The sequence below is a fragment of the Rhinoderma darwinii genome, chromosome 9 (genome assembly GCF_050947455.1).
Source record: "Rhinoderma darwinii isolate aRhiDar2 chromosome 9, aRhiDar2.hap1, whole genome shotgun sequence".
Lineage (NCBI taxonomy): Eukaryota > Metazoa > Chordata > Amphibia > Anura > Rhinodermatidae > Rhinoderma > Rhinoderma darwinii.
The window spans coordinates 106,443,590-106,471,007 of NC_134695.1; the positions used below are offsets into that span (position 1 = coordinate 106,443,590).

The 27,418-nt window shown below is 42.5% G+C and overlaps 1 protein-coding gene across 1 annotated transcript in view; it reads right to left on the reverse strand.

The window, feature by feature from the left end:
* The window catches only part of SNX15 (sorting nexin 15), a 47,810-nt gene that overhangs the window by 13,091 nt on the left and 7,301 nt on the right, over positions 1-27,418 (reverse strand). Inside the window, exons 2-5 of the mRNA XM_075837158.1 lie at positions 26,241-26,276; positions 8,544-8,664; positions 5,729-5,844; positions 5,451-5,628 (exon numbers count right to left, since the gene is read on the reverse strand). Of these exons, the coding sequence (XP_075693273.1) occupies positions 5,451-5,628; positions 5,729-5,844; positions 8,544-8,664; positions 26,241-26,276 (451 nt within the window). The remainder of the gene's footprint in view (positions 1-5,450; positions 5,629-5,728; positions 5,845-8,543; positions 8,665-26,240; positions 26,277-27,418) is intronic.

Genomic DNA, 27,418 nt, shown 5'->3' on the forward strand with positions numbered 1-27,418 from the left:
AAAGTCAAATGGCGCTCCGTCCTTTCTAACTTCTGCCGTGTGTCCAAACAGCAGTTTATTACCACATATGGGGTATTGCTGTGCTCAGAAGAATTTGCTTTACAAATGTTGGGGTGTTTTTTCTCCTTTATCTATTGTAAAAATCTGAGCTAAAACTACAATTTTTATTAGAAAAAAAATGTAGATTTTCAATTTCACTGCATAATTTCCATAAATTCAGCAAAAAACTGGGGGGGGGGGTCAAAATGCTAACTATACCCCTAGAAAAATTCCTTAAGGAGTGTAGTTTCCAAAATTGGGTCACTTTTGGAGAGTTTCCACTGTTATGGTCCCTCCAGGGCTTTGCAAACACGACATGGCACCGAAAACCAATCCAGCAAAATCTGCGCTCCAAAATCCAAATGGCCCTCGTTCCCTTCTGAGCCCTGCCGTGGGTCCAAACAGCAGTTTATTACCACATATGGGGTATTGCCGTAATCAGGAGACATTGCTTTACAAATGTTGGGGTGCTTTTTCTCCTTTATTCCTTGTAAAATCCAAAACATCGTATGTTTTTTCAGAAAAAAAAGTAGATTTTCATTTTCACAGACCAGTTCCAATAAATTTAGCAAAAAACCTGTGGGCTAAAAATGCTAACTATACCTCTTGAAAAATTCCTTGAGGGTTGGTTTCCAAAATGGGGTCACTTTTGGGGGATTTCCACTGTTTTGGCACCACAAGACCTCTTCAAACCTGACATGGTGCCTAAAATATATTCTAATAAAATAGAGGCCCCAAAATCCACTAGGTGCTACTTTGCTTCGGAGGCCTGTGTTTCAGTCCATTAGCACACTAGGGCAACATGTGGGATATTTCTAAAAACTGCAGAATCTGGGCAATAAATATTGAGTTGTGTTTCTCTCGTAAAACCTTCTGTGTTACAGAATTTTTTTTTATTACAAATGAATTTCGTAAAAAAAAAAAAAATTTAATTTGTAAATTTCACCTCTACTTTGCTTTATTTCCTGTGAAACACCTAAAGGGTTAAAATAATTTCTGAATGCTGTTTTGAATAATTTGAGGGGTGCCGTTTTTAAAATGACAGGCAGGACCTAATATGCTGCCTGTCATGGTAAAGCGGACAGGTGTAATACCCTGCAATACATAAGTATTGCAGAGTATTAGAACAACGATACAACAGTTGGATCTTCAAGTCCCTAGTGGGACTAAAAAAAAATAAAAAAAATTTAAAACAAATTTAAAGAATAAAGTTAAAGTTCCAAGTAATAAAATGAAATAGTCCTTTCGCCCTATAAAGTCCTTTATTATTAGAAAAAAATTGGTATTGCCACGTCCGTAACAGCCTGAACTATAAAAATATGTTATGTTATTTATCCCGCACGGTGAACATCGGAATTTTTTTTAATAAAAAAACAATACCAGAAGCGCTGTATTTAGTAACTTCAGCTCCCCAAAAAAATTAATAAATAAGGATCAAAAAGTCGCATGTACCCAAACATGGTACCACTAAAAACTAAAGTTTGTTCTGCAAAAAACAAGCCCTCACACAGCTTTCTTGATGGAAAAATACCGTAATCGTGCAAACACCGTAAATATGGTAATATGGTATCACCGTAATTGCATCGACTCGCAGAATAAATTAAATATGTCATTTATAGCGCACGGTGAACGCCGTAAAAAAAATAAACAATAAAAAAAAACAATAGAAGTTTTAACGGCCTAATTCCACGAAATTCAGCAAAAAAACTGGGGGATCAAAATGCTCACTATACCCCTAGAAAAATTATTTTAGGTCTGTAGATTCCCAAATGGAGTCACTTTTGGGGGTGTTTCCACTGTTTTGGCCCCTCAGAAGATTTGCAAATGCGACATGGCACCCGAAAACCATTCCAGCAAACTTGAGCAACAAAAGCCAAATGGTGCGCCTTCCCTTCTGAGCCCTGCCGTGGGACCCAACAGCAGTTTATAACCACATATGGGGTATTGCCGTAATCAGGAGAAATTGCGGGCATCCACTACCAGAAGACTCAGGGGCCTTTGTTAGGCCGCTGTAGAAGCCACCGACACTCTGTGATCGCATAGTGGGGTGCCGGTGGGGAGAGAGAGAGGGAGCCCCCTCTCTCCAAAACCACTTAAATGCAGCGCTCGCTATTGAGAACCGCATCTGAGGGGTTAAAAGGGTGGATTTTGATCCGCCCTCTCGAGCAGCGCTGCCCCAAGTTCTCAGCTACCTCTGGCAGCTAAGAGCAGGGAGTTTTAACTGCCACTGGCGGCGATGCTTTATTCTGATAAACAGTGCCGTGAAAAGGCATATGCATCAGAATAAAGCCCGTTCGTGGCTGCCGTGAAAAGGCGTATTGGCGGCTACTAACGGGTTAAACCGAATATATATATATATATATATATATATATATATATATATATATATATCCTCATCGTTGAGTTTATCTAATATTTTGCATTGAACACCTTTGTGTATAAGAACACTCACCCCCCCCCTGAGTAGGAGGTGAGTGTTGAATGGAGTTCACCAACATGTTTTCCAACCTAGTAATCGTGTCCTTTGTCATATGAGTCTCCAAGAAACATAATTGCTGGAAAATTATTTTTCACGCATCAAACATTTCCTTCCCCATACCCCTAACATTCCTTCCTACTATTCTCATACTCATTAGTTCATGTTCCAACAATAATTATAGCGCCCGCACCAATATATTAAGTTTCCCATTTTCTAATTACATAAATTTCTACCACAATAAAGTTTACAAACTCCATCTTCAATTTTTCCCCCACATCCTGGGATTTAAGTCATATTCGATAAAAACACATAGCTTTTTTCCTTTTGTTACGACGGATGAGCACAATGGCGTGTTTACTCCAATACATCTAACCTCCATTAACTTATCAGGTTTTATAATCCCCCTATTTATTATTTAGCCCTTTGTGTCTACAAATATATACTAATCCTCACTCCATACATGATGGGGATATGATTTACACGACTTCTGTATCCCCCATATAACCCGTGCCTTTCTTACGGTCTTTACTGTCCTAGTTTTCCCCAAAGGGAAATATAGTGCCTTTTACTACAACCCTCTAACTTAAACCAATTTACTTTACCTCTCGTTTTCCTTACTTCCCTTTCCACTTTATGCTCATCCGTACGTGCGCTCATCATGAACTTGGCTGACCTACACACTTTTAAAAAGGTTTTTCCCATACGGGGTAGCAAATACCTTATTTTTAAACTTAAAGTGTAGCTGAACGTTTAACAAACTTCTGACAGGTCATAGTGCCGTCAGAAGTTTTGATTGGTGGGGGTCCAAGCACTGAGACCCCCACCAATCGCTAAAACGAAGCAGCGGAATCGCTCGTGTGAGCGCTCAGCCGCTTCGTGTCTGTTCGGCTTTTTCCGGAAATGGGTGTATCAGAGGACGGGCTCAATAGAAAGGCCATGAGCCTGTACTCAAACCCATTTAGTCAGGGGGGTTTGGGAGTAATCTAAGGATAAGTGGATAAGTTGGCAATTGCGGGTTATTTGTCCTTTAAGGGAGTTATGTAATAAGCCTGGGCTCCATTCCTGGTCAGGTAGTCATGGTAGTAAACGCCAAGTATTTATTCATTATGCTAGTTTTCCCCCTCTTTACTCTGGCTGTTAGGTCTCAGATTTTTGAATGGCATCATCAGCTGTCTGTTCCTAGACACTTTACTCTAGTCCCCACCAAATACTCTGGAGGAATCTCAGAATCTCTTGGATAGGTGTAAGCATTCCAGAGTTATCACCACATAAAGTCAGACATCTCAGATTTGAAAAGTGGGCTCTGAGCCTTAAGGCCAAAACTAGGCTGCGTCCTTAAAGGGAAGGTGTCGCAAATTTTTTATTTTTTTATATATATAAGTTTGCTTTTAGTATGTTATTAAAATACATTTTATTTATTTGTGTTTTTGTGTTTTACTTCACTATGGGGGCTGCCATTTTTTTTTCATCTCTGTATGTGTCGATTAACAACACATACAGAGATGGAATACGGCACATACATCCCCATAGAGAATGCGAACGGGAGCCGTTCCATCCACTATGCTGTACGCCGTCTGTGTGGGAACGGCGCATGCGCTGCTCCCACACAGTCCAAGAGGAAGGTCTTCAGCAGAGCGACATCCGGCGCCATTTTCATGTGCTTCCGGACATATGTTCCAGGCAGCGAAGACGCGAGGAGTAGGATTGGAGGCAGCAGCGGCGGCAGGAGCAGGTAAGTTATGTTTGTGTATGTGATGTGTGTATTATGTTCGTGTTATACTGTCTGATTACCACTGTATGTAATCCTCTTACACTGTGTGCCGCCATTTTCTGAGCGAATGCACAGTGTAGGAGGATTAGAAGATTCAACCACCTCCTTCTCCTGGCACTAGCCAGGATAAGGGAGGGGGGATTGTGTGAGGACACTAGAGCGTGTGTGTCTACACCAATTTTGGCAGCATAAAGCAATGAGGTTGCTTTACCACATTGCAATGCTGCAATTTTGGGAATTGCTCACTCTAGTGACCAGCACATGGAAATGTTATAAATTAGACTCTAATTTATAATATTTCCTGACTTGTGAAAAAATTAAAACAACGTTTAATCACTTAAATACTGACTGTTTAACTGGAAAAAAAAAAAAAAAAATTCCAGCGACACATTCTCTTTAAGGGGTTAAGCTGGGCTTGAAGATTTTGTTCTGGGAGACGACGATAATGCAAACTGTTGTCTCTCAACAACTTGTCATCTGATTTTGTAGAGGCTTTTGGTAATCCAGACCTCTTCCTGTCAGTTTCCAAGTGCCTTTTGATGGTATAAGAAACTGTACTGACGGCCACCTTGGCTTTCTTGGCAATTTCTCTGTAGGACAGGCCTACACGTCTAAGGGTTATAATGGTCTGTCTTCTTTTGTTAATTGCCTTTTTCTTGCCATTATGATAGCAATGTACTCTGTCCTGAATAGCAAAACTGTCTAAATCCTGCCCTACAGGGTGTTGTAATGTTCCAACACTGGTTATATAGAATCAGAGTTTTTGAAAGTAATCTCCAAAAGTTGAGACACCTATAGGAATAGTTTGCATGCAATTTCAAAGCAGAATTTGTTTTCGGGGCTGTCTTTGATGTCTTCTCTGAAAAAAAACCTTTGGTTAAAATCAGAAATTCAGACTATTGTTGCGTTAGAGGTTAAAAATTCATACTTTTATGTTTTTAACTTACTTTTGTACCATTTTATGTTATTTGCTGTACTAGAACTGTGTTAATGTAAAAAATAACTGGGAAAAATTGAGGTGTTCTAAAACTTTTGATCGGTAGTGTATATTAGAAAATGGTATCATTTTCATTGTACAAAGAATAAGCTTTTTTTACTGATCGCGTAAATACCCCTTTAATACTGGTCAAATTCTGGAAAGAATAATACCATCACACTTACCACTAATGATATCCTCAAGTTCAGGCATAATTTGTGCCTCCGTCTCATGGATGTCATCTGTTACCTCTTCTTTCAGTTCAGTAGAAGAGCTTCTTACTGGTTCTGGGATTAAAGGCGGAGGCAACACTACTGTATTTCCCGAGTCTGGACCATCTGATCGCATTGTAACATCTCCTGTCTGGTGATAAGACACACTCAACACAATGCAGCAACACAGAGGTAGTTAAAAGAAAGTAGTCCCCAGTCATGAATTATTAACCTATTCTCTTGTATCTTACCCTGAAGAACTCCTTTAGTTGTGGACTATTATTGAGGGCTGGGATGTTCACTGTAAACCTCAGCGTCTCTTCTGCAGCTTGCCTTCGTTCTTCTATAACAGGAGCTTCAAAACGTCCTGGAAAACGCAAAAAACAAATACTGAACGCAGGTATATACTAGATCACCAAATCATATATTATAAAGATCCCAACCAAGCATAGAAGTATAGCAAAGCAACAGTGTCAGATTTTTGTATGTTACCAAGCAAGTGTATTAGTTCATCACCGGTCATCTGAAGGGTGGAACGACTGTAGTAGCAACTAATCCAGATACTGTACTGCCCAAAACCTGTGAGGGGACAGTATATGCCATATCCAACCCTCACAGACCACAAAGCCCAGCAGCAACTGTGACTAAAGCCTGAAATACATGACATTGAGATTGGCCAAAATGCCGATTTTGGCAGACCATTTGCAAAAATAACGTGTACAAAAACGTGGTTGGCCATAGTTGGTCAGAACTACAAGTGTGTGACATTTGCCACTTTGCGCTGGCCCCGGGGAGTTATTTTTTTTTTTTATATAAAAAGGACTCCCTGATCAGACAGTTTACTCTGTAATGTTGCCATTGGGAACGTTTGTGCGAACTATCCCACGGATGGATTCTGGCCAATCAAAGTTGTATCTATGGCCAGCTTAACACTCCGCCATTAAGTTGAGCTTTTCAAATCAAGGAATGTCAAACTACTAGGTGCAATATACTGGAGCAAGTATATTAACCCTGAAGCACAGAGAAGAACCATGCCCGCACATGAAGATGTATTATGGAACATAGAGTGAATGAATTGTAGTGCAGGTCTTCATGATGAAATTGTCCACCATTGAATTAGACATGGGATGTACCTATTCCACCCACAGAGTCTGTGTAGGTCACACACTTTCAACAAACCCTCTGTAAAATTCAGATTCTGAGCAGAGAGACCAGGTGCTGAAATACTGCAGCAGGTAGTGCGGAGCTTGGTTTTGGGTCCCTTGAATTCTAGTTACACTCCGGTAAGCATCTTACTAGTCAGGGATATGCCCAATCAAATTCTCTAGGTCTAGTCTCACCTGGTTCGCTTATGAAGAACTTTATTTTTGACATATTGATCTTAGGCAGGGGTTACACACAGTGCAACACCTGCACTTTTAACTATTGAGTGAATTAATAAGATTTCCCTATCAGTGTAGCAAATTGCTATTGAAGACGCACGTAGGTGGTGCTCTCGCAGTGCAAGTCTTTGTATGGGCCTCAAAGCAATTGTAGGCATTAAAGAATAGAGGATGAAACTTGATAGGTTCCAACACAGCTTATTGGATGTCTTTGCTTGTCCAATCCGCTGAAATTAAAAGGGGTTTTGTCATTACGATAATGTATTACCTATCCACGGGACAGGTGATAAATGTCTGATCGGTGGGGGTCTGACCGCTAGAATCCCCACCGATCCCGCGATCGGGGGTCTCAGAGTGCCTATGTGAATAGAGCAGGACTGCGCATGCTTCGCCACAGCTCCATTCACTTTCTATAGGGCTGCCGGAGACAGCGCTCGAAAGTTTTCAGGATCAGTGGGGGTGCCAGCGTTCGGACCCCCACTGAACAGACATTTATCACCTATGCAATGTCCACTCTCCAGACCAATTATTTTTATTTTTTTTAATTGTTCCGTTGCATCTAATATGAAAAAGGAGGTCTCTTTTCAGATAGCATTAATTTAAAGTCTCCTACAGTTTTGTGTCTATAGTTCCTATGCAGAAATCTAGGTCTCCTTGATAACGAACACACAAACCCAGGTTATTCTTATCCTGCAGTCACACCCTCTTCCAGCTCTCCCCGAATTTTTACTAAAAAAAAATAATTTAGTAGGTTAGCAAGAAGTTAGAGATAGATGAATGACAATAGGACTGCAGGATCAGACTACACACGGTGTGTTTATAGTCTGTTACCATGGAGATGCATTGTCTGCATAAGAGCTGTACACAAAAATTGTTGCAAATCAGACATACCCTTTTACCCCTCCAAACAACTTTGTTAGCTAAACTTTTTTTGTATTAAATAAATGTATTCAGCGCTTTTAGGCCACCTTCATAATTACTTTTATTAAAAAAAATAGATCTTAAAAAGTAAAAATATTTTTTAATAAATGCGAGGCTGCATTCAAACTTTGCCTCTAATATCCAAGTGTATTTTCGCAGCCAAAATACGAGGGTTACCCTCAGGATTCTGCCACAGATCCGTACAAGGATTAGCACTTTCATTCAATGGCGTTAATCCCTGGCTTTTCCGAGCGGAATTAGTAGTAGGTTATTTATTTCCGCTGTGCAGACAAAAATCTAAGAATACATTTGCCACAGCACGTGAATGCGGATTGTTAAAGTTGGGCTCTGTTCATCACATCTGAACCTTCCGTCTGACATAAATCGGGAGCATCGCCCAACGTATACGTCTGACAGAAGACTCTCTCGAATGCCATTGTATAGGCAGATGCATACGTCACATATAGGCTTCCAAGCTAAATTAAAAAATGTATACCACGCGGCATACATTTGTTTTGCGGCATGCCTCAGCATAGAAAAGCGTAATAGACTACGCTTTTCTATGCAGCAGAAAAAAGGTATACCACCCCGACAGAGGCCAAAAGGGACACTCTTGAGTGAATGGAGACCCATTGATATGTTTGGTGAATAAGCCAGGAACTTTTCCAGGTTTATCCGCCAAATGTAGGGCTTAAAAACGTGATGTGAACAGAGTCTTATCATGAGGTTTATTCATAAACAGAGATTTTTCAACACGACTCACCGAAAACCTGAGCACGGGGAAATGGTGGGAATTCCTGAGTGCGCTGAAAGAGATTTCTGTGAGTATACGAGAGTTCTCCATGAAGTTTCTTAAAGTCACTGTAGCGTTTCCAAACTACAATCTAAAAGATAATCTTGTTATACAGTCAGAAAAATAGGATTGTAAAGTACTATAATTTCTGGAGTGTTTTTAAGGGGCATGAAAAAAAAATATCATTTAAATGTGAAATGCATTACTTTACAGTGCCCCCTGGGTTGAAATATTGTAAAACTACCAAAAAAAGTGTTTAGCCACTGATGATTGGCATGGCTTATTACAGCAACTTCTCGGCTTCCTGTTGCAGCTCATACGTCCTGGCAGGGAGGCACCTCAGTAGCCGAGGATGTGTTCGATATGTCCTTGATTCTAATGGCTCTAGCTCAGGCTGCGATATAGAGTGGATATAAAAAGTCTACACATCCCTGTTAAAATGCCAGGTTTTTGTCATGTTACAAAATCAATACAAGATGAATAATTTCAGAACTTTTTCCACCTTTAATGTCACCTATAATCTGTACGATTCCATTGAAAAACAAACTGAAAACTTTTATGGTGGAAAAAAAATAAAATAAAGAACAGAAATAATGTGGTTGCGTAAATATGCACACCCTTAAACTATTACTTTGTTGAATTACCCTTTGACTTTATGACAGCATTCAGTCTTTTTGGGTAGAAGTCTATCAGCATGGCACATCTTGACTTGGCAATTGTTGCCCACTCTTCCTTGCAAAAGCGCTCCAAATCAGATTGCGAGGGCATCTCCTGTGTACAGCCCTCTTCAGGTCACCCACAGATTTTCAATGGGATTCAGGTCTGGGCTCTGGCTGGGCCATTCCAAAACTTTGATCTTCTTCTGGTGAAGCCATTCTTTTGTTGATTTGGAGGTATGCTTGTTGTCTTGGTGAAAGGTGAAATTCCTCTTCAGCTTTTTAGCAGAGCCCTGCAGGTTTTGCACCAATAATTTCCTCCACCTGGACTAAAGCCTCAGTTCCAGCTGCAGAAAATCAGCCCCAAAGTATAATGCTGCCCCCATCATGCTTCACTGTGAGTATGATGATCTTTTGGTTATGTGCAGTGTTGGCTTTGCAACAAACATACCTTTTTGAATTATGGTCAAAAACTTAAACCTTGGTCTCATCAGACCAAAACACATTTTCCCACATGCTTTTGGCAGACTTGATGGAGGTCTTTGCAAAACAGCCAGGCTTGGATGTTTTTCTTTGTTAGAAAAGGCTTCCGTCTTGCCACCCTGCCACATAGCCCAGACATATGAAGAATACGGGAGATTGTTGTCACATGCAATACACAACCAGTACCTGCAAGAAAGTCCTGCAGCTCCTTTAATGTTGCTTAGGCCTCTTGGCAGCCTCCCAGACCAATTTTCATCAAGTTTTGAGGAACGTCCAGTTCTTGATAATGTCACTGTGCTCCATGGTATATCTGATGCCTTGGAAAATCTTTGGTACTCTCCTCCTGACTGATGCCTTTCAACAATAGATCCCTTTGATGTGTTGTAAGCTCTTTACGGACCATGGCTTTTGCAGTCACGTGCAACAAAGAAAAGGTCAGGAAAATCCTAATAGAACAGCCGAACTTTATATGGGGTTACTCAGTATCACTTTAAATAATGGCAGCTGTGTACGGATAACTATTTAACATGAGCTTAAATGTGATTGGCTAATTCTGAACACAACCACAACTCCAATTAGAAGAGGCCACATTATTGTAGTTTTGTTATTTTTACCCTCGAAAATGATTTCAGCTTGTTTTTCAACGGAATTGTGCACATTAAGGGCAGATTCACACGAGCGTTGCGTTTTTGCGCGCGCAAACAACGCAGCGTTTTGCGCGCGCAAAAAACATTTGACAGCTGCGTGTGTCATCCGTGTCTGATGCGCGGCTGCGTGATTTTCGCGCAGCCGCCATCATAGAGATGAGGCTAGTCGACGCCCGTCACTGTCCAAGGTGCTGAAAGAGCTAACTCTTTCAGCACCCTCGACAGTGAATGCCGAACACAATATCGAAAAACCTGTTGAAAAAAAGAAAAAGTTCGTACTTACCGAGAACTTCCCGGCCGTTGCCTAGGTGACGCGTCCTTGGTGACGCGCCTCTCGACATCGGGCCCCACCCCCCTGGATGACGCGCCAGTCCATGTGACCGCTGCAGCCTGTGCTTGGCCTGTGATTGGCTGGAGCTGTCACTTGGCCTGAATTGTCATCCCGGGAGGTCAGACTGGAGGAAGACGCCGGGAGTTATCGGTAAGTCAGAACTTCGTTTTTTTTTTACAGGTTCATGTTTATTGGGATCGGAAGTCACTGTCCATGGTGCTGAAACAGTTTAACTCTTTCTGCACCATGGACAGTGACTATCTCCTGACGTCGCGTACCGATAATTTTTTTGCCGGGTTCGGCCAAAACGAGTTCGGCCGAACCCGGTGAAGTTCGGTTCGCTTGTCCGGCTTCGCTAATCGCAAAGACACTCCGTTTGGATGTTCGGAAACAGAAAAGCACGTTGTGCTTTTCTGTTTACATTCATCCTTTTGACAGCTGTTGCGCAAACACGCAGTTCGCACGGAAGTGCTTCCGTGCGACATGCGTGGTTTTCACGCACCCGTGACTTTTTTTCAGCGGACTCATGCTGAGTAAAAGTCACGCACATGTCTGCACGGCCCCATAGACTAATATAGGTCCGTGCAACGCGCATGAAAAACACGCGCGTTGCACGGACGTAATTCCCGTTCGTCTGAGTAAAGCCTAAGGGTATGTTCACACGCAGTGGTTTCAGACGTAATTCGGGCGGTTCTGCGTGTGAACATACCCTAAAAGGTGTAAAACGTTCTGAAATGATTAATCTCGGGCTGATTTTTTGACATGACAAAAAGACTGGCATTTTAAAAAGGGACGTGTCGACTTTTTATATCCACTGTAAGTCTCGTTTTAAAGCAAAGATTCTCAGCTTTAAAACTAACCTGAGGTATAGCAGGTTAAAGCCAGAGCTGCATATGCTTCACCCCATGCTTCTTAGGCCTTATTCACACGAACGTGTCCATTTTGCGTGTGAAAAAAATGCTGCGTTTTTCCTGTGTTGCTGTTCCGTGTGACATCCATGTACGGCTCGCGTCTGTTTTTTTTTTACGTGCGAATGTCATCCGTATCTCGTGCGTTTTTTACATCAGCAAAAAAAAAACAAACTGTTTTTTGCTTTTTCTCATCATTTCTGAATGACAGACAGCACACGGATGTGCGTCTGTGTGCTGTCCGTGATTTTCACGCACCCATTAACTTTAATGGGTGCGTTATACGCAAAAAGCGCGCAAGAATAGGACATGCAGTGAGTTTCACGCAGCGGACACACGCTGCGTGAAAAACACTGAACGTCTGAATGGCCCCGTTGAATTGCATAGGTCGTGTAAATAAGGCCTTAGGCAGGGGTGGGGAACGTCCGAGCAACGGGCTGTATAAGGCTCACAAGATCATTTGGTCACCCGGCCATCGCCGCCACCACATTATTCACTACTTGGCTCTGCCCATCCTCCTCACTCACATTTAGGAAGGTGGACGGAGCCAAGTAGTGTTATTCAATAGTAGAGTATGAGGCAACGGCAGTCAGAGTGAGCCCGGGAGTGCTGGCGACACACACACACAGGATAGTTATTACAAGTTAAATGGTGTGACATCCTACAAATGGCGACTACAAAGAAAAGAAAAGTTGATGCAGAGTGCCGATTTTCCCAAGAGAAATGGACAAATGATTATTTTTTTGGGTGAAGTCAAAGACCATTGCGAGTAGCAACATCATCAATACCGGCTAACAACACACACCCCACCAAAGAGAAGCAATTCCAGCCATCACATTAGGGGTGAGTTAATTAAATGTTTGACCAAATCTAACAGGCACATTTTTAAGTTGATAATTTTGTATGGCCCACGAAAGATGTTATAAATATCCAAACGTCCCTGTAAAGGATCTGCCTGACACAGCTTCTGTGTCGACGCCCGTGGTTAATCAGCCTGCATCTGTTCCTAGGTCTGCTAGTGACTCGATCTGCTACCACTCAGGCTGGTAGGCTGAGGAGTGGGAGAGCCTGTCGCAGCCTGGCCAGACGGTTCTAGCTCCCGCCCTTGGTCTACTTATACCTTCATTTGCTGCTTGTCCTTTGCCTGTGATTCTCCGGTTTCCTGGCTCTGCTGTTCCTGCTGTTACCATTGACCTCTGCTTCATATTGACCCTGGTTTGACGGACTATTCTCCTGCTCTGCATTTGTTACTCCATACACACCTGGTTTGACTCGGCTCGTCCACTATTCCATTGCTCAAGGTGTTGCCGTGGGCAACTGCCCCACTTCCCTTTGCTTCTGTGTACCCTTGTCTTGTTTTGTCTGTCGTGTACATATTGAGCGTAGGGACCGTCGCCCAGTTGTACGCCGTCGCCTAGGACGGGCTGTGCAAGTAGGCAGGGACTGAGTGGCGGGTAGATTAGGGCTCACCTGTCTGTCTCCCTATCCTGCCATTATAGTCCCTTGGCAAATAGTGAGTTTTTGCAGCGTATATTGCTGCCGAAAAGCTGCAGATTTTTTTTACAGCAGTTTTTGAATTTAGGGTTAACCCCTTAAGGACGCAGCCTAGTTTGGACCTTAAGGCTCAGAGACCATTTTTCAAATCTGACAGATTTCACTTTATGTGATAATAACTTGGGAATGCTTAACCTATGCAAGCGATTCGGAGATTGTTTTCTCGTGACACATTGGGCTTTAGGTTAGTGGTAAAATTTGGTCGATATATTCAGTGTTTATTTGTGAAAAATTGCAACATTTTTTGAAAATTTAGAAAAAGTATAATTTTTCTGAATTTAAAATAGATGGTTATACCACCCAAAATAGTTACTAATTCACATTTCACATATGTCTACTTTAGAGTGGCATCGTTTTTTGAACACTTATTTTTCTTGGACGTTACAAGGCTTAGAACATACACAGCAATTTCTCATATTTTTAAGAAAATTTCAAAAGCGTTTTTTTTAAGGTACCTGTACAGTTTTGAAGTGGCTTTGAGGGGCCCATGTATTAGAAACCCCCATAAAACACCCCATTTTAAAAACTAGACCCCTCAAAGTATTCAAAACAGCATTTAGAAAGTTTTTTTTAACCCTTTAGGCATTTCACAGGAATTAAAGCAAAGTAGAGGTGAAATTTGCATTTTTCTTGCTGAATTTCAATTTTATTAAAAAAAAATTTGTAACACAGAAGGTTTTACCAGAGAAACACTACTAAATATGTATTGTCCAGATTCTGCAGATTTTAGAAATGCCCCACATGTGGCTCTAATGTACTCGTGGACAAAAACACAAGCCCCAGAAGCAAAGAAGAAACTAGTGTATTTTGGCGCCCTCTTTTTATTAGAATATATTTTAGGCAGCATGCCAGGTTTGGAGAGGTGTTGAGGTGCCAAACAGTAGGAATCCCCCATTTCAGAAACTACACCCCTCAAGGAATTCATTTATGGTTGTTGTTACCATTTTGACCACAGTTTTTTCAAAGCACGTATTTGAATTGGGCTGTGAAATATAAAATAATTTAAAAAAAAAGACATTTTTTTCCAATAAGATGTCATTTTTGATCAAAATGTCTTATTTTCACAGGGAACAAAATACCTCATTTTGTTGCCCAATTTCTCCTGAGTGCAGCACTACCCCATTTGTGGTGATAAACTGCCGTTTGGGCCCATGGGAGGCCTCAGAATGGAAGGAGCGCTTTGTGTTATTTGGAGTGCAGATTTTGCTGGATTGGTTTTCAGGTGCCATGTCGCATTTGCAGAGCCCCAGAGGTATCAAAGCAATGGAAACCCACCAGAAGTTACCCCATTTTTGAAACTACACCCCTCAAGGAATTAATTTATGGGTGTTGTGACCATTTAGACCCCACAGTTTTTTCACAGAACTTATTTGAATTTGGCTGTGAATTAAACAAAAATGTAATATTTTACAATAATATGTCGTTTTGGCTCAAAATTTCTTATTTTCACAAGAAATAAAATACCCCATTTTGTTGCCCAATTTGTCCTGAGTGCAGCAATACCCCATTTGTGGTGATCAACTGCCGTTTGGGCCCATGGGAGGGCTCAGAAGAAAAGGAGCACTACATGTTCTTTTGAGTCCAGATTTTGCTGGATTGGTTTTCGGGTGCCATGTTGCATTTGCAGAGCCCCAGAGGTATCAAAGCAATGGAAACTCACCAGAAGTAACCCCATTTTAAAATCGACACCACTTAAGGCATTCATCTAGAGGTGTAGAGAGCATTTTGACCCCACAGGTATTGTCTAAAAGGTAATGCGCAGCAGATGGTGCAGTGTGAGATTTGCAATTTTCTATATATGTATGCCATTTCAGTGTCTAATATATTGTGCCCAGCATGCGCCACCGGAGATATACACCCTATAAAATTGTAATGCGGGTTCTCCTGGGTACGGCACTACCCTATATTTGCCGGTTATCTGCTGCCTGGGCACACGGCAGAGCTTAGAAGGGAAGGACCACCATTTGGCCTACTGGAGCTTTTCTTGTGCCAAGTAGTGAAAGCAGAAGCCCCTGAGGTACCAGTACAGTTGAAACCTCCGAGAAGTGACCCCGTTTTAAAAACTACACCCCTTAAGGCATTCATCTAGAGGTGTAGGGAGCATTTTCACGAGAGACATACACCCCATGAACTGTAATGTGGTTTCTCCCGGGTATGGCAATACCCTACAAGTGGTTGTTAACAGCTGCCTACAAGGGATGTATGATACATTTTAAAAACTTTCATACAGAGTTCTGGTTTTTCGGGACACGTGTCACATTGATATATTGTGTCCTTCCGTATTCCTCTCTTATAGCAGACTTTGCACCTCTTTTGACTTTTTCTCTTCTTGCCAGTTTGGGGAACTTCTCCTGGAAAGTGTTGCTCTGGTACGATGCGTGTGGCCCCGCTTCCAGAAGTACTGGATTAGGTTCTTGATAATCACCTCTTGTACAGGCCAGACGTGAACTTTCCTGGAATTTCAATAGACGTAGCACATACGCATTGTACAATGCCATCGCTATGATGTGCACGGAGCTTCTTATACCACACCGCATGGCGCTGTAGGGCTTCAGGACTTTATCTGACAAGTCCACCCCTCCCATGTACCTATTGTAGTCCAGGATGCAGTCTGGTTTGGGGGGGGGGTCTCTGTACTGGTACCTCGTACAGGTACATGGGTACTGTTTTTTCCATGTATTGTTGTCAATACAAGGACATCTTTCTGGTCTTGTACTTGACACACAGTATGTTGCTGCTAGAATGTGCCCTGCTCTTACCCCTTTGGAGTGTTTGCCCAAGCAGAGTCTTAGGGAGGCCTCTCAGATTTCTTCTAGCAGTGCCGCGTGCTGCAATACTTCTGGAAGTGAGGCAGTTGAAGAGTGGAACGCTGGTATAAACATTATCCAGGTAGAGGTGGTAACCCTGGTCCAGCAGTGGGTGCACCAAATCCCACACAGTTTTTGCATAAACTCCCAGTAAGGGGGGGGGGGCATTCTGGGGGCTGAATACTGGTGTCCTTCCCTTCATATACCCTAAATTTGTAGGTATACCCTGATGCACTCTCGCACAGCTTATACATCTTCACACCATACCTTGCCCTCTTACCCGGCAGGTACTGGCGGAATTGAAGCCTCCCTTTAAAATGTACCAAGGACTCATCAATAGAAATACACTTCTCCAGGGTGTATGCTTGGGAAAACCGGGCACTGGAATGGTCTAATAGGGGTCTCAGTTTATAAAAACGGACAAAACTGGGGTCATCTCAGGGTGGGCACGGCTCATTATCAGCATTATAGCATTATGTAAGAAGCAAAGTATTGCCTTTTTTTTTTTTTTTTAGGTTCCAGTTCAGTTCTGAAGTTGCTTTGAGGGGCCTATATATTAGAAACCCCTATCAAACACCCCATTTTATAAACTAGACTGGTCAAAGTATTCACAACAGCATTTAGAAATGTTATTAACCCTTTAGGTATTTCACAGGAATTTAGAGCATAGTAGAGGTGAAATTTACATATTTATTTTTTTTGTCAGAAAATCCTTTTTATTCCATTTTTTTCTTTAACAGAAGGTTTTACCAGAGAAACGCAACTCAATATTTATTGCCCAGATTCTGCAGTTTTGAAAAATATCCCACATGTGGCCCTAGTGCGGTAATGGACTGAAGCACCGGCCTCAGAAGCAAAGGAGCACCTAGTGGATTTTGAGCCCTCCTTTTTTATTAGGCACCATGTCCGGTTTGAAGAGGTCTTGTGGTGCCAAAACAGTGGAAACCCCCCAAAAGTGACCCTATTTTGGAAACTAGACCCCTTGAGGAATCCATTGTAGTTTTCATGGGGTGCATGCGGCTTTTTGATCAGTTTTTATTCTATTTTTAAGTGGTGTGGTGACTAAAGACAGCAATTCTACAATTATTTTTTATTCTATTTTTTTTACAGCGTTCACCGTGCGCTATAAATGACATATTCACTTTATTCTGCGGGGCGATACGATTACGGCGATACCAGATGTTTATAGTTGTTTTTATGTCTTATGTCGTTTGCACAATAAAATACTTTTTGTAAAAAATCATTTCTTTTTGTGTTACCTTATTCTAAGAGCCAGAACTTTTTTATTTTTCCATCAATAAAGCCGTGCGAGGACTTATTTTTTGCATAACGAACTGTAGTTTCGATCAGTACCATTTTTAGGTACATGCGACTTTTTGATCTCTTTTTATTCCATTTTTTGGGAGGTGAAGTGACCAAACAATTGTGATTGTGGTTGGGTTTATTATTATTTTCTTTTACTGCGTTCACCACGTGGGATAAATAACTAAATAATTTTGTAGTTCAGGCCGTTACGGACGCGGCGATACCAATTATGTATAGTTTGTTTATTTTTATTAATAATAAAGAACTGATAAAGGGAAAAAGGGGGATTTTGACTTTTATTACTTTTAAAACTTTTATTTTCTTATTTTTACACAACTTTTTTTACTTTTTTTTTTTTACTTTATTACTTTGTCCCACTAGGGGACTTGAGGGCAGGAGGCCCTGATCGCAATTCTAATACACTGCACTAAATGCGTAGTGCAGTGTATTAGAGGTGTCAGCTACTCACTGACAACAAGCATAGTGGGTCCTGACTTTGTAGATGGCATAGCCGGACGCCATTGTTACATAGCCGGTTGCCATAGCAACCATCGCTGCCCACTAACATGTAGTGGGCTGTCGATGGTGGTTTAACCCCTAAAAAGCTGCGATCGCTATTGAATGCGGCTTTTAAGGGGTTAATCAGCCGGGACACAGCGATCGATCCCCGCTATAGGAGTTGCGGCAACTGCTGTACGAGACCGCAGCTGTCACAGCTCCTGTATGTGTCAGGAAGACGGCCGAAACTCCCGTGACATACTATTAGGTCATGGAGCGCGAACTATACAGTTACCATGACCTAACAGTACATCTAGGAGCGGGAAGGGGTTAAGCATTAAATGTAGAAACCTTTATGTGCATCTGTGGATTTCCAGTGGTTTTCGCTGCATTTCCGCTGCTGTACAAAAAAACTCAACTTTCATATTTTAAATGCAGTTTGTGCTCCCCATTCAAGCCTAGAGCCAAAACATGCAGCATTTCCGCTCATAAATCAACATGCAGTGGATTTGAAAGTAGCGCCGAATAACATTTTCCACACAACTTTTCTCAACTAACCAGTTGAATTTTCATGCCATTTTTGTCTATAATCACGGTTTGATGCAAAGTTGCATGAATGTGGTGGTTTGTATAAATTATTAAGTTGTATTTTTATACACGATATACTACGCGCTCTCCAAAAAAAAAATTTAGATTTTGCTAACATAGTAGATTTGCTGTGTGCCTGTGTGTATAAAATGCAGAGTGAAATTTTGACAACGTACCAGGTGTCTACCTTCAGAAAATATTTAGGTATGGGTGTGTAGTAGGGTTTTTTGTTTTTTTTTTAATTTAGTAATTTAGGTTTTATTTGTACATGTCAAGTGTGAAAACTGTACCGGCTATCAGAGGTACAAAATGTCCAAAAACCCCTGGAAGTGAAAGGGTTAAGAAATGTCTGAACATAATTTATATCATCATTTATATTAGCTCCTACGTGTAGAAATGTTTTCCCTTCCGTTTACCCATCCCTTGGTTGAACTTGATGGACATGTGTCTTTTTTCAATCGTACGGACTATGTAATAATGAGGGGAGATGACAATTTAAGGACATATTTACTATGGATTTTTAATTTTAGGGTACTCACACTCCGCATGTATAATCACTGCGGATTTCACCCCTTTTGCATTAAAAAATTTGAAATCTACAGGGGATTGGGTGGGTGAGGAAGGGGTGGGGGTTCGATTCAGCCGGTCAGATTTACACAACTCATGATGCTGGGTAGGATGTATTGGTTTATGTTGGGGTTTGATGGGATCACTTAACGGTTTGTCCTGGAACGTTCGGGGACTGCGTGAATCCAGGAAAGGTCATGCTATTTTTGAATTTATTAGACAACAGGATGCGCGGGTGGTTGGGTTGCAGGAGACGCATATGACTTGAGACTCGGTGTCCTTGATACACAGGGCCTGGATAGGACATAGTTTTCATTCTTATCACACCACTTACTCCAGGCGGATGGGTCTTCTCATACATTTGGGCGGTACCATTTATTTGTCATTCTTACGTTATAGATGGAGAGGGGCGGTATGTGGGAATACATTGTTCCTTATATAATTGGGAATGCGTACTGGTGGTGCTCTATGTTTCCCGACCCTTTTCCAGTTTGTGCACTATAAAAGTTTGAGGAATTGTCTAAATTCCCGGAGGTACCACAAATTTTGATGGGGGATTTTAACACAGTGATGCATGCTGAATCAGATAAATTTCAAAGGGGGGATGGCAGTACGAGGGGAGGGATAACAGCGTTTGGGAGGCTTATTACTGAGATAGGTTGGCGGGATATATGGAGAGATAAACATCCTGGACTGTGTCAGTATTCATGCGCTTCCTCCACATAGCAGTCTCTCTCCAGAATCGATTTGATATTATGCTCGCCTACAGCGGTACCCTTTATTGCACAATTAGAGTATTTACAGAGAGCACTGTCTGACCATTCTCCTATGTTACTAACGGTGGAGACTGAGGGGAGGACAGGAAGGGGTCAGGGGTGCTGGAAATGTAATGCATTTTGGTTGAAACTGATCAACAATAAGAAGGTATTAGAGTTGATAAAGGAATACTTTCAGTTCAATAATGGTACAGTGCCACAGGAAATACTTTGGGATGCAATGAAGGCCTGGTTGAGGGGGGTGTTCATCCAACACATTACTGCAATTAAAACAACGTCTAGACAGCTTGGGGAAACTTTGTTGGAGCGGGTGGCGGAGACGGAACGGCAGTATGTTGCTGATAATACGCCAGATACTTTGAGGAATTGGGTGGAGGCTCAGAAGTTGCTAAAACATCATCAGTTAGAAAGGGTGGAGAACAAGAGGATGTTTCTTAGACAACAATATTATGAAGAAGGGGAAACTACAGGACGGTTGTTGTCCAAAATGGCACAGGCCCAGAGGGAGAATAATTATATACATACTATCAGGGGGGAGGGGGGTAGGCAAGAGACTGAGACGGGGAATATATTACAGGTATTTCAGAAGTTTTACTCTACTTTATATGAATCTAAAGCAGGGTACACACCTCAACAGCTAGAGGAGTATCTAGGGGAGGTTCACCTTCCCCGATTGGAGAGGGAGAAGAGAACAATATTGGAGGAGCCTATTTCTCTGGAGAAACTCCAAGAAGCAATAGGGACACTGGCGAACGAAAAGGCTCCAGGGCCGGATGGCCTCCCGGTAGAAGTCTTTAAGGAATATTGGGAGGAGCTTGCTCCTCAATTACTGACTACTCTGATGGAAAGTTTTGATAGTGGGCGGCTTCCGGATTCAATGTATGAGGCCACCATAGTGGTTCTGCCGAAGGAGGGAAAGGATATTCAACTGTCAGAATCCTATAGGCCGGTGTCCCTGTTGACGGCAGATATTAAAATAATGGCAAAGGTTTTGGCACTCAGGCTCTCTATAGTGGATGGGGTGGTGCAGTGGGACCAGCCCGGCTTCATGCCGTCTAAATCGACGGCGGTGAACCAGAGACGATTGGTTCTGAACTTGTAGGTGACCCCGGATAACCCTATAGGAAGAGCCATTCTTTCATTGGATGCTGCTAAAGCTTTCGACTGTGTGGAGTGGGGTTCTGTGGTCAGTCCTGGCTAGAATGTGTTTCGGTCCTAATTATGTAAAATGTATTAAGCGGTTATATGTGGCCCCAACTGCAAGGATACGGGCGAATGGGGTGTTCTCTGACCGGTTCTTGTTGGCTAGTGGGACGCGTCAGGGCTGTCCCTTATCGCCGTTATTATTCGCTCTAGAAGTGGAACCGTTGGCATGCGCAGTCCGCCAACATGCTAACATACAGGGGTTGAGATATGGGGCGGTGGAGCAGCGTATCGCATTATATGCCGATGATATGCTGTTTATGGCAGATACCGAGCACACCCTGCCCATAGTTATGGACTTTATTAAAAGCTTTGGGAAATATTCAGGATTAACAATAAACTGGTCGAATTCTGCTTAGTTGATAGATCTGGTTGCTATCCCGAATAGGGATTATGGGGTCTCGATACCAGTTGTAACAGAATTTAAATATCTGGGGGTTAGGGTAACGGCGAGAGTGACGGATTACATGTCCCTTAATATTATACCAATGTTGCCAAAGATAAAGGCCAAAGCGGAGGCTTGGAACAAGCTCCCACTTTATGCTTTGGGCAGAACTAATTTGATCAAAATGATCCTCATGCCTCAGGTGCTACATGCCATTCATAACTCCCCGATATGGATCCCCAAACACTGGTTTAGGAGGCTGCACAACCTTTTTCGAGATCTAGTGTGGAAGAGGGGAGTGCCTAGAATTTAACTGGAGAAGCTGCAATTGCCTAAGGACGAGGGGGGCCTAGCCCTGCCTAATGCATGGGTGTATTACCTGGCTGCTCAGTGTTAGCATTTTTTGGGGTGGGAATATGTTGACAACTGGGGGTCCTGTGCACATATTTTATCATATTTGGGGGGAGGGGACAATCCGCTGGCAGGACTGGAAGCACACACATATACGAGGCTAGCGAGTAATAAACCGACATTACTTCTCATGCATAAAGTGTGGTGGCAATGTAAGCACTTATTGGGGATAGGGGAATGTAATAAGTATACTCCACTTTGGAGGAACCCATATATGTGGGAATTGTACCAATTGGAGGGAATGCAGGGTTGGGAACAAAAGGGCATTATAAGGCTGAGTCAGCTGTATGAGGAGGACACCCTCAAATCCTTCCAGCAACTAAGGGATGGTTTCAGTTGGATCCACATCTGTTGTATCAGTATTTGCAGATCTGTCACGCCTTACAGACGCAAGCTACCAGGGTAGACCTGACGATACACGCACTGGGAGTGTTGGAATATATTGCAACATCGAAGGGGTTGATCTTTTGGTATATCGCAGGCTGTTACAAGGTTTTGATGGAGTAATAGATATACTCAAAGAGGGAGTCTATTAAGAAATTCGAGAAACAATGGGCTAGGTGGATCGACCATTCTGGATTGGCATCAGTGGAACTCCTGACACTTCGCTCGTCTTTCAGAATAACATGGCAGGAAGGACAGATGTGAATACTGACGACCAGGAGGGTAATACTTTGGTACTGGGCAATGCAGCTTCTCTGCAGGGGTGAAGTTGGTATATGGAGACTGGTGGGGGAGTGGCACTAGTAGGTATGGAGGGGGAACTCTTGTGCGGTTATTAATTTTCTGTTCTGACGGTATGAATATGGTATACCTATGATAGGGATGGGAAAGGAGATGTACTGGAATAGTCAGTAGCAGGTGATGATCTATTGAAACCTTTTGAAATATGGACGGCTGAGGGGTTGCGGGGGCGAAAAGGGAAGGGGGAGTTTGGTATGTGTGTATTTGTTACGTCGGCGATACATGCTGGGTCTCTGATGTACTAACTTTATTGCATTTAAGACTGTACGATGACCTGTAATGATGTTAGATGTTGAATAAACTTGAACTGATTTTAAAAAAAAAAATTCGCTGTGAATATCCACATGGCTAATACTGTAGTCCACTGCATATTTTCTGCATGAAAATCAGCAGCATTCTCATCCTGTGTGGACCTTGCGGAAATATTTATTATTCCAGGCACTTACTTCTGTTTATAATGGAGCCACGATGGCTGTGTGCGATCCATTTTCAACGTGTGATGAGGTCTGTCAGGTTTCCAGTATTTTTGACGGCATGAATAGCGCAGGAGACTACACTATTCTTGCCTTCAAAAATACTGAAACTTCTGACAAACATAAAGATGGTACCGTGAATAGAGTTGTAGATATAGTACTACCAGAAACATGTCCGAGCTGCAGATTTTGGGTATTTTACCTTCTCTCTCCATGCCTTCGGAAAATTTATATTTTTCTCGCTCTATGCTTACTGAGTGGGTGGGTTCTTTCTTGACTGATAAGTGCTGTGTGTTCTTAGCCATTCATATGTTTCTGCCAAGCTGCTCCTCCTCCCCTCTCACAGCAGGCAGTCTTACAGACACTTTAAGGCTGGGCTCCCACATAGCAGAAACACCGGAATTTCTGCAACGGAATTGTGTGCGGAAATTCTGCAGCATTTAAAGTAGCAGCAAAGTGGATGAGATTAAAAAAAATGTCATGCCCACGCAGCAGAAAAACAAAGACGTAGTGTAAACGTTAATAAATTGACCTGCAGAGCGGAATGTAAATCCGCAGCATGTCAATAATGCTGTGCTTTCGGTGATTTTCCATTGCGGATTTTTCCCAATGAGGATGCAAAACCTGCAACTCAAAGCCAAGTGTTGCGACATTTTCCGCGTATTAGCAGCCACAAAACTACGGAAAAAACAAATAAAACATACACACTTACTCAGAAGTCTGTGCTTCTTTGTCCAGTCCAGCCTCCTGGGATAACGTTGCATCCCATGTGACCGCTGCAGTAAATCCCAGGCTGTAGCGGCGGTCACATGGGATGAAACGGCCTGGATGACGTCAGAGGACCAGCCTCCTGGGATGACGTTAAATACCATGTGACCAATCACAGGCTGCAGCGGTCACATGGGCTGCAGCATCATCCAGGGAGGCTGGACAGAACTGCACAGAAGGGACGTGTTGCCATAACAACAGCCTAGGTAAGTATGAGCATTATTTTACCGCCGCTTTCCGCAGTGGAAAATCAGTCCAAAAAAAAGACGTGGTGCGGTTTTTCGGACAGAATATACTGCAGGTTACAGGTCGGATACGCTGAACAGTTTTTACGCAGCGTATCTGACCCGTGGGAAACCGGCCTAAAGGAGGGAAACAGTTTCCTCCTCCTAACGGTATGCGGTTTACTGTATTACTGCATACATTTTTGGGGGACTGTGGAGGTTTGTGAACAATTACAGAAAATATACAGGTTGGGATTGGGAACGACAGGTGATGTAAAAACAAAAAATGACAAGTATGCTTTATGCCTCATTCACACACACTGTTTCAAAGTTAAAAAATAAAAACCATGCGTTTCAAGTGCTTTTAATTGTGGTCATTTTGTATATGTGCTGTTCCTGGTATTTTTGAAGTCCTATAAGGAAGCATATAGGAAAATCACCATACCTAGAGCACACAAACCGAAATGCTGTGTAAGCGCTCATATTTTACTATAGACTTTAAAGGGTAACTAAACTTTCAGAAAACTTGTGGCATGCCATAGTGACATGTCAGAACTTTTGATTGGTGGGGGTACCGATCGCTAAAACGAAGCAGCAGAAGTGCTCAAGCGATTGCTGAGCCGCTTCATTTCTGATTGGCTTTTCTTGGAAAGCCAAGCAGTTGGTGTACGGGCCCATAGGTTTTCTATGGAGTACGTATACCCTTACATCTGCTTCCCGAGAAAAGCCGATCAGAAACCAAGCGGCTCATCGCTCACCCGATCGTTTCTGCCGCTTCGTTTTAGCGATCGGCATGGGTCTCAGTGATTGGACACTCACCAATCAAAACTTCTGACATGTCACTATGAGACGTCCGAAGTTATCTGAAAGTTTAGTTGCCCTTTAAAGAGGCTCTGTCACCAGATTTTGCAACCCCTATCTGCTATTGCAGCAGATCGGCGCTGCAATGTAGATTACAGTAACGTTTTTATTTTTAAAAAACGAGCATTTTTGGCCAAGTTATGACCATTTTTGTAATTATGCAAATGAGGCTTGCAAAAGTCCAAGTGGGTGTGTTTAAAAGTAAAAGTCCAAGTGGGCGTGTATTAGGTGCGTACATCGGGGCGTTTTTAATACTTTTACTAGCTGGGCGCTGTGAAGAGAAGTAACATCCTCTTCTCTTCAGAACGCCCAGCATCTGACAGTGCAGATCTGTGACGTCACTCACAGGTCCTGCATCGTGACGGCCACATCGGCAGCAGAGGCTACAGTTGATTCTGCAGCAGCATCAGCGTTTGCAGGTAAGTCGATGTAGCTACTTACCTGCAAACGCTGATGCTGCTGCAGAATCAACTGTAGCCTCTGCTGCCGATGTGGCCGTCACGATGCAGGACCTGTGAGTGACGTCACAGATCTGCACTGTCAGATGCTGGGCGTTCTGAAGAGAAGAGGATGTTACTTCTCATCAGAGCGCCCAGCTAGTAAAAGTATTAAAAACGCCCCGATGTACGCACATAATACACGCCCACTTGGACTTTTACTTTTAAACACACCCACTTGGACTTTTGCAAGCCTCATTTGCATAATTACAAAAATGGTCATAACTTGGCCAAAAATGCTCGTTTTTTTAAAATAAAAACGTTACTGTAATCTACATTGCAGCGCCTATCTGCTGCAATAGCAGATAGGGGCTGCAAAATCTGGTGACAGAGCCTCTTTAAAGAAAGATCTGTCTGCAGAGTTTGAGCAAAAAAAGTTGCAAATGCCATTGAAACCGTGAGTAAACGTGATATGTGAATCCAGCCTTAATGGCCTTTTACAGCATGGAGGCGGTCATTCTAATGACTTAACCAGTTCATGACTGTAAGGTTATGTGCACACGATAACTACCATTACGTCTGAAATTACGGAGCTGTTTTCAGGAGAAAACAGCTCCTGCATTTCAAATGTAATTGCTCGTACTCGCGTTTGGCGAGGCGTCAATTACGGGCGTAATTTTGAGCTGTTCTTCATTGAATTCAATGAAAAACGGCTCAAATTACGTCCCAAGAAGTGTCCTGCACTTCTTTGATGAGGCTGTTATTTTACACGCCGTCTTTTGACAGCGACGCGTAAAATGACAGGTCGTCGGCATAGTACATCGGCAAACCCATTGAAATGAATGGGCAGATGTTTGCCGACGTATTTGAGCCGTATTTTCAGACGTAAATCGAGGCATAAAACACCTCGTTTACGTCTGAAAATAGGTTGTGTGAACCCAGCCTTATATGGGGTTGATCGTACATGAATGTGTTACATGGCATTTCTTTTAGTGTCCAGACATTATAAAGGAAACTTGTGTATATAATTGATAAGAATACCTCTTTAACATCCTGATGGTTCTTCTTTGACATAAACTGTGGAAAAAGGGAAGATAACATTAGATGGTCAAATATAGAAACAATTAAGGGGCATGAACCAGCCACAGTTCATTTGATGAATTCATTGAAAATGTGTCTTCTCGGTTTCCCTTGAATTTACAGGACACCCCCTCCATCTTAACAGCAAACACCTCCCCACCCCGATCGGTGTCTGCGGTCTACAATCTTCATATCTAAACCAGTACAACAGACCTGTAATCCCCGGCTTACTAGTGATAATGAGGTGAGAACTTACAATTTTACTGCAGACTGTAAAACAAGGTGCTATAGTTGTACCAGTCTGCAGTGCGGCCCTTTTGGCCACTAGATGTCAGCTCATATAAAAACTTCAATATATAGACGGTTACAAAATCAAACAAACATAAATCTATAGCATAAAAAAATGTGTTGCCTTTCTATCAGGGTGTGCCTTTGAATACATTAATTTAATAAATAAAATATTCCAGGCAAAACTTATCATTTGAGTTTGGCTCGAGCTTTGGCACCCCATTCCCCACCCCGAATCTGAAGTATTAGCTGCTATAGTGTCTTGCTTATTCATTGCCAGGAGCAGGCTTCAGAGCAGTGTGTCAAGAGGACAGTCCTTAAAATGCTACTAATCTAAGGGTATGTTCACAAGGTGGAATTTTTGCATCGGAATTCCGCTGAAAAATTCCACCTCCCATTCATTTTAATGGGAGCTGGACGCTTCCGTTTCCCGCTAGTTGATTTTTGTCAGCTAGCGGGAAAAAGAAGCATCTTGCCCGATCTTCGGGCAGATTCCACCCGAACATCCCATTGAAGTGAATGGGAAGAGGAATCTTCCTGCTAACGGAAGGAATAATTATGTGGTGGATTTTGCGGCGGCACCTGACAAGCAAAATCCGCCGTGTGAACTGACCCTTAGGCTTCCTCTGTGCATGAAAAGAGAATAACCATGTGGGTGAATCTTCTTCTCATAGGAGCCACCATGGAAGGTTATACCTCAGGGGTGGGGGAATCCTTGCCTACCACCCTGTTCTCAGCAAATTAGCAATGATGAGAGGATGAAAGTAAGATTCTGATTCACCAAGAGCAAGGTGTAGCGCCCTCAAGCTGCTGCTTGGGGGACGGCTTAGATGGCAAACACCCACTTACTT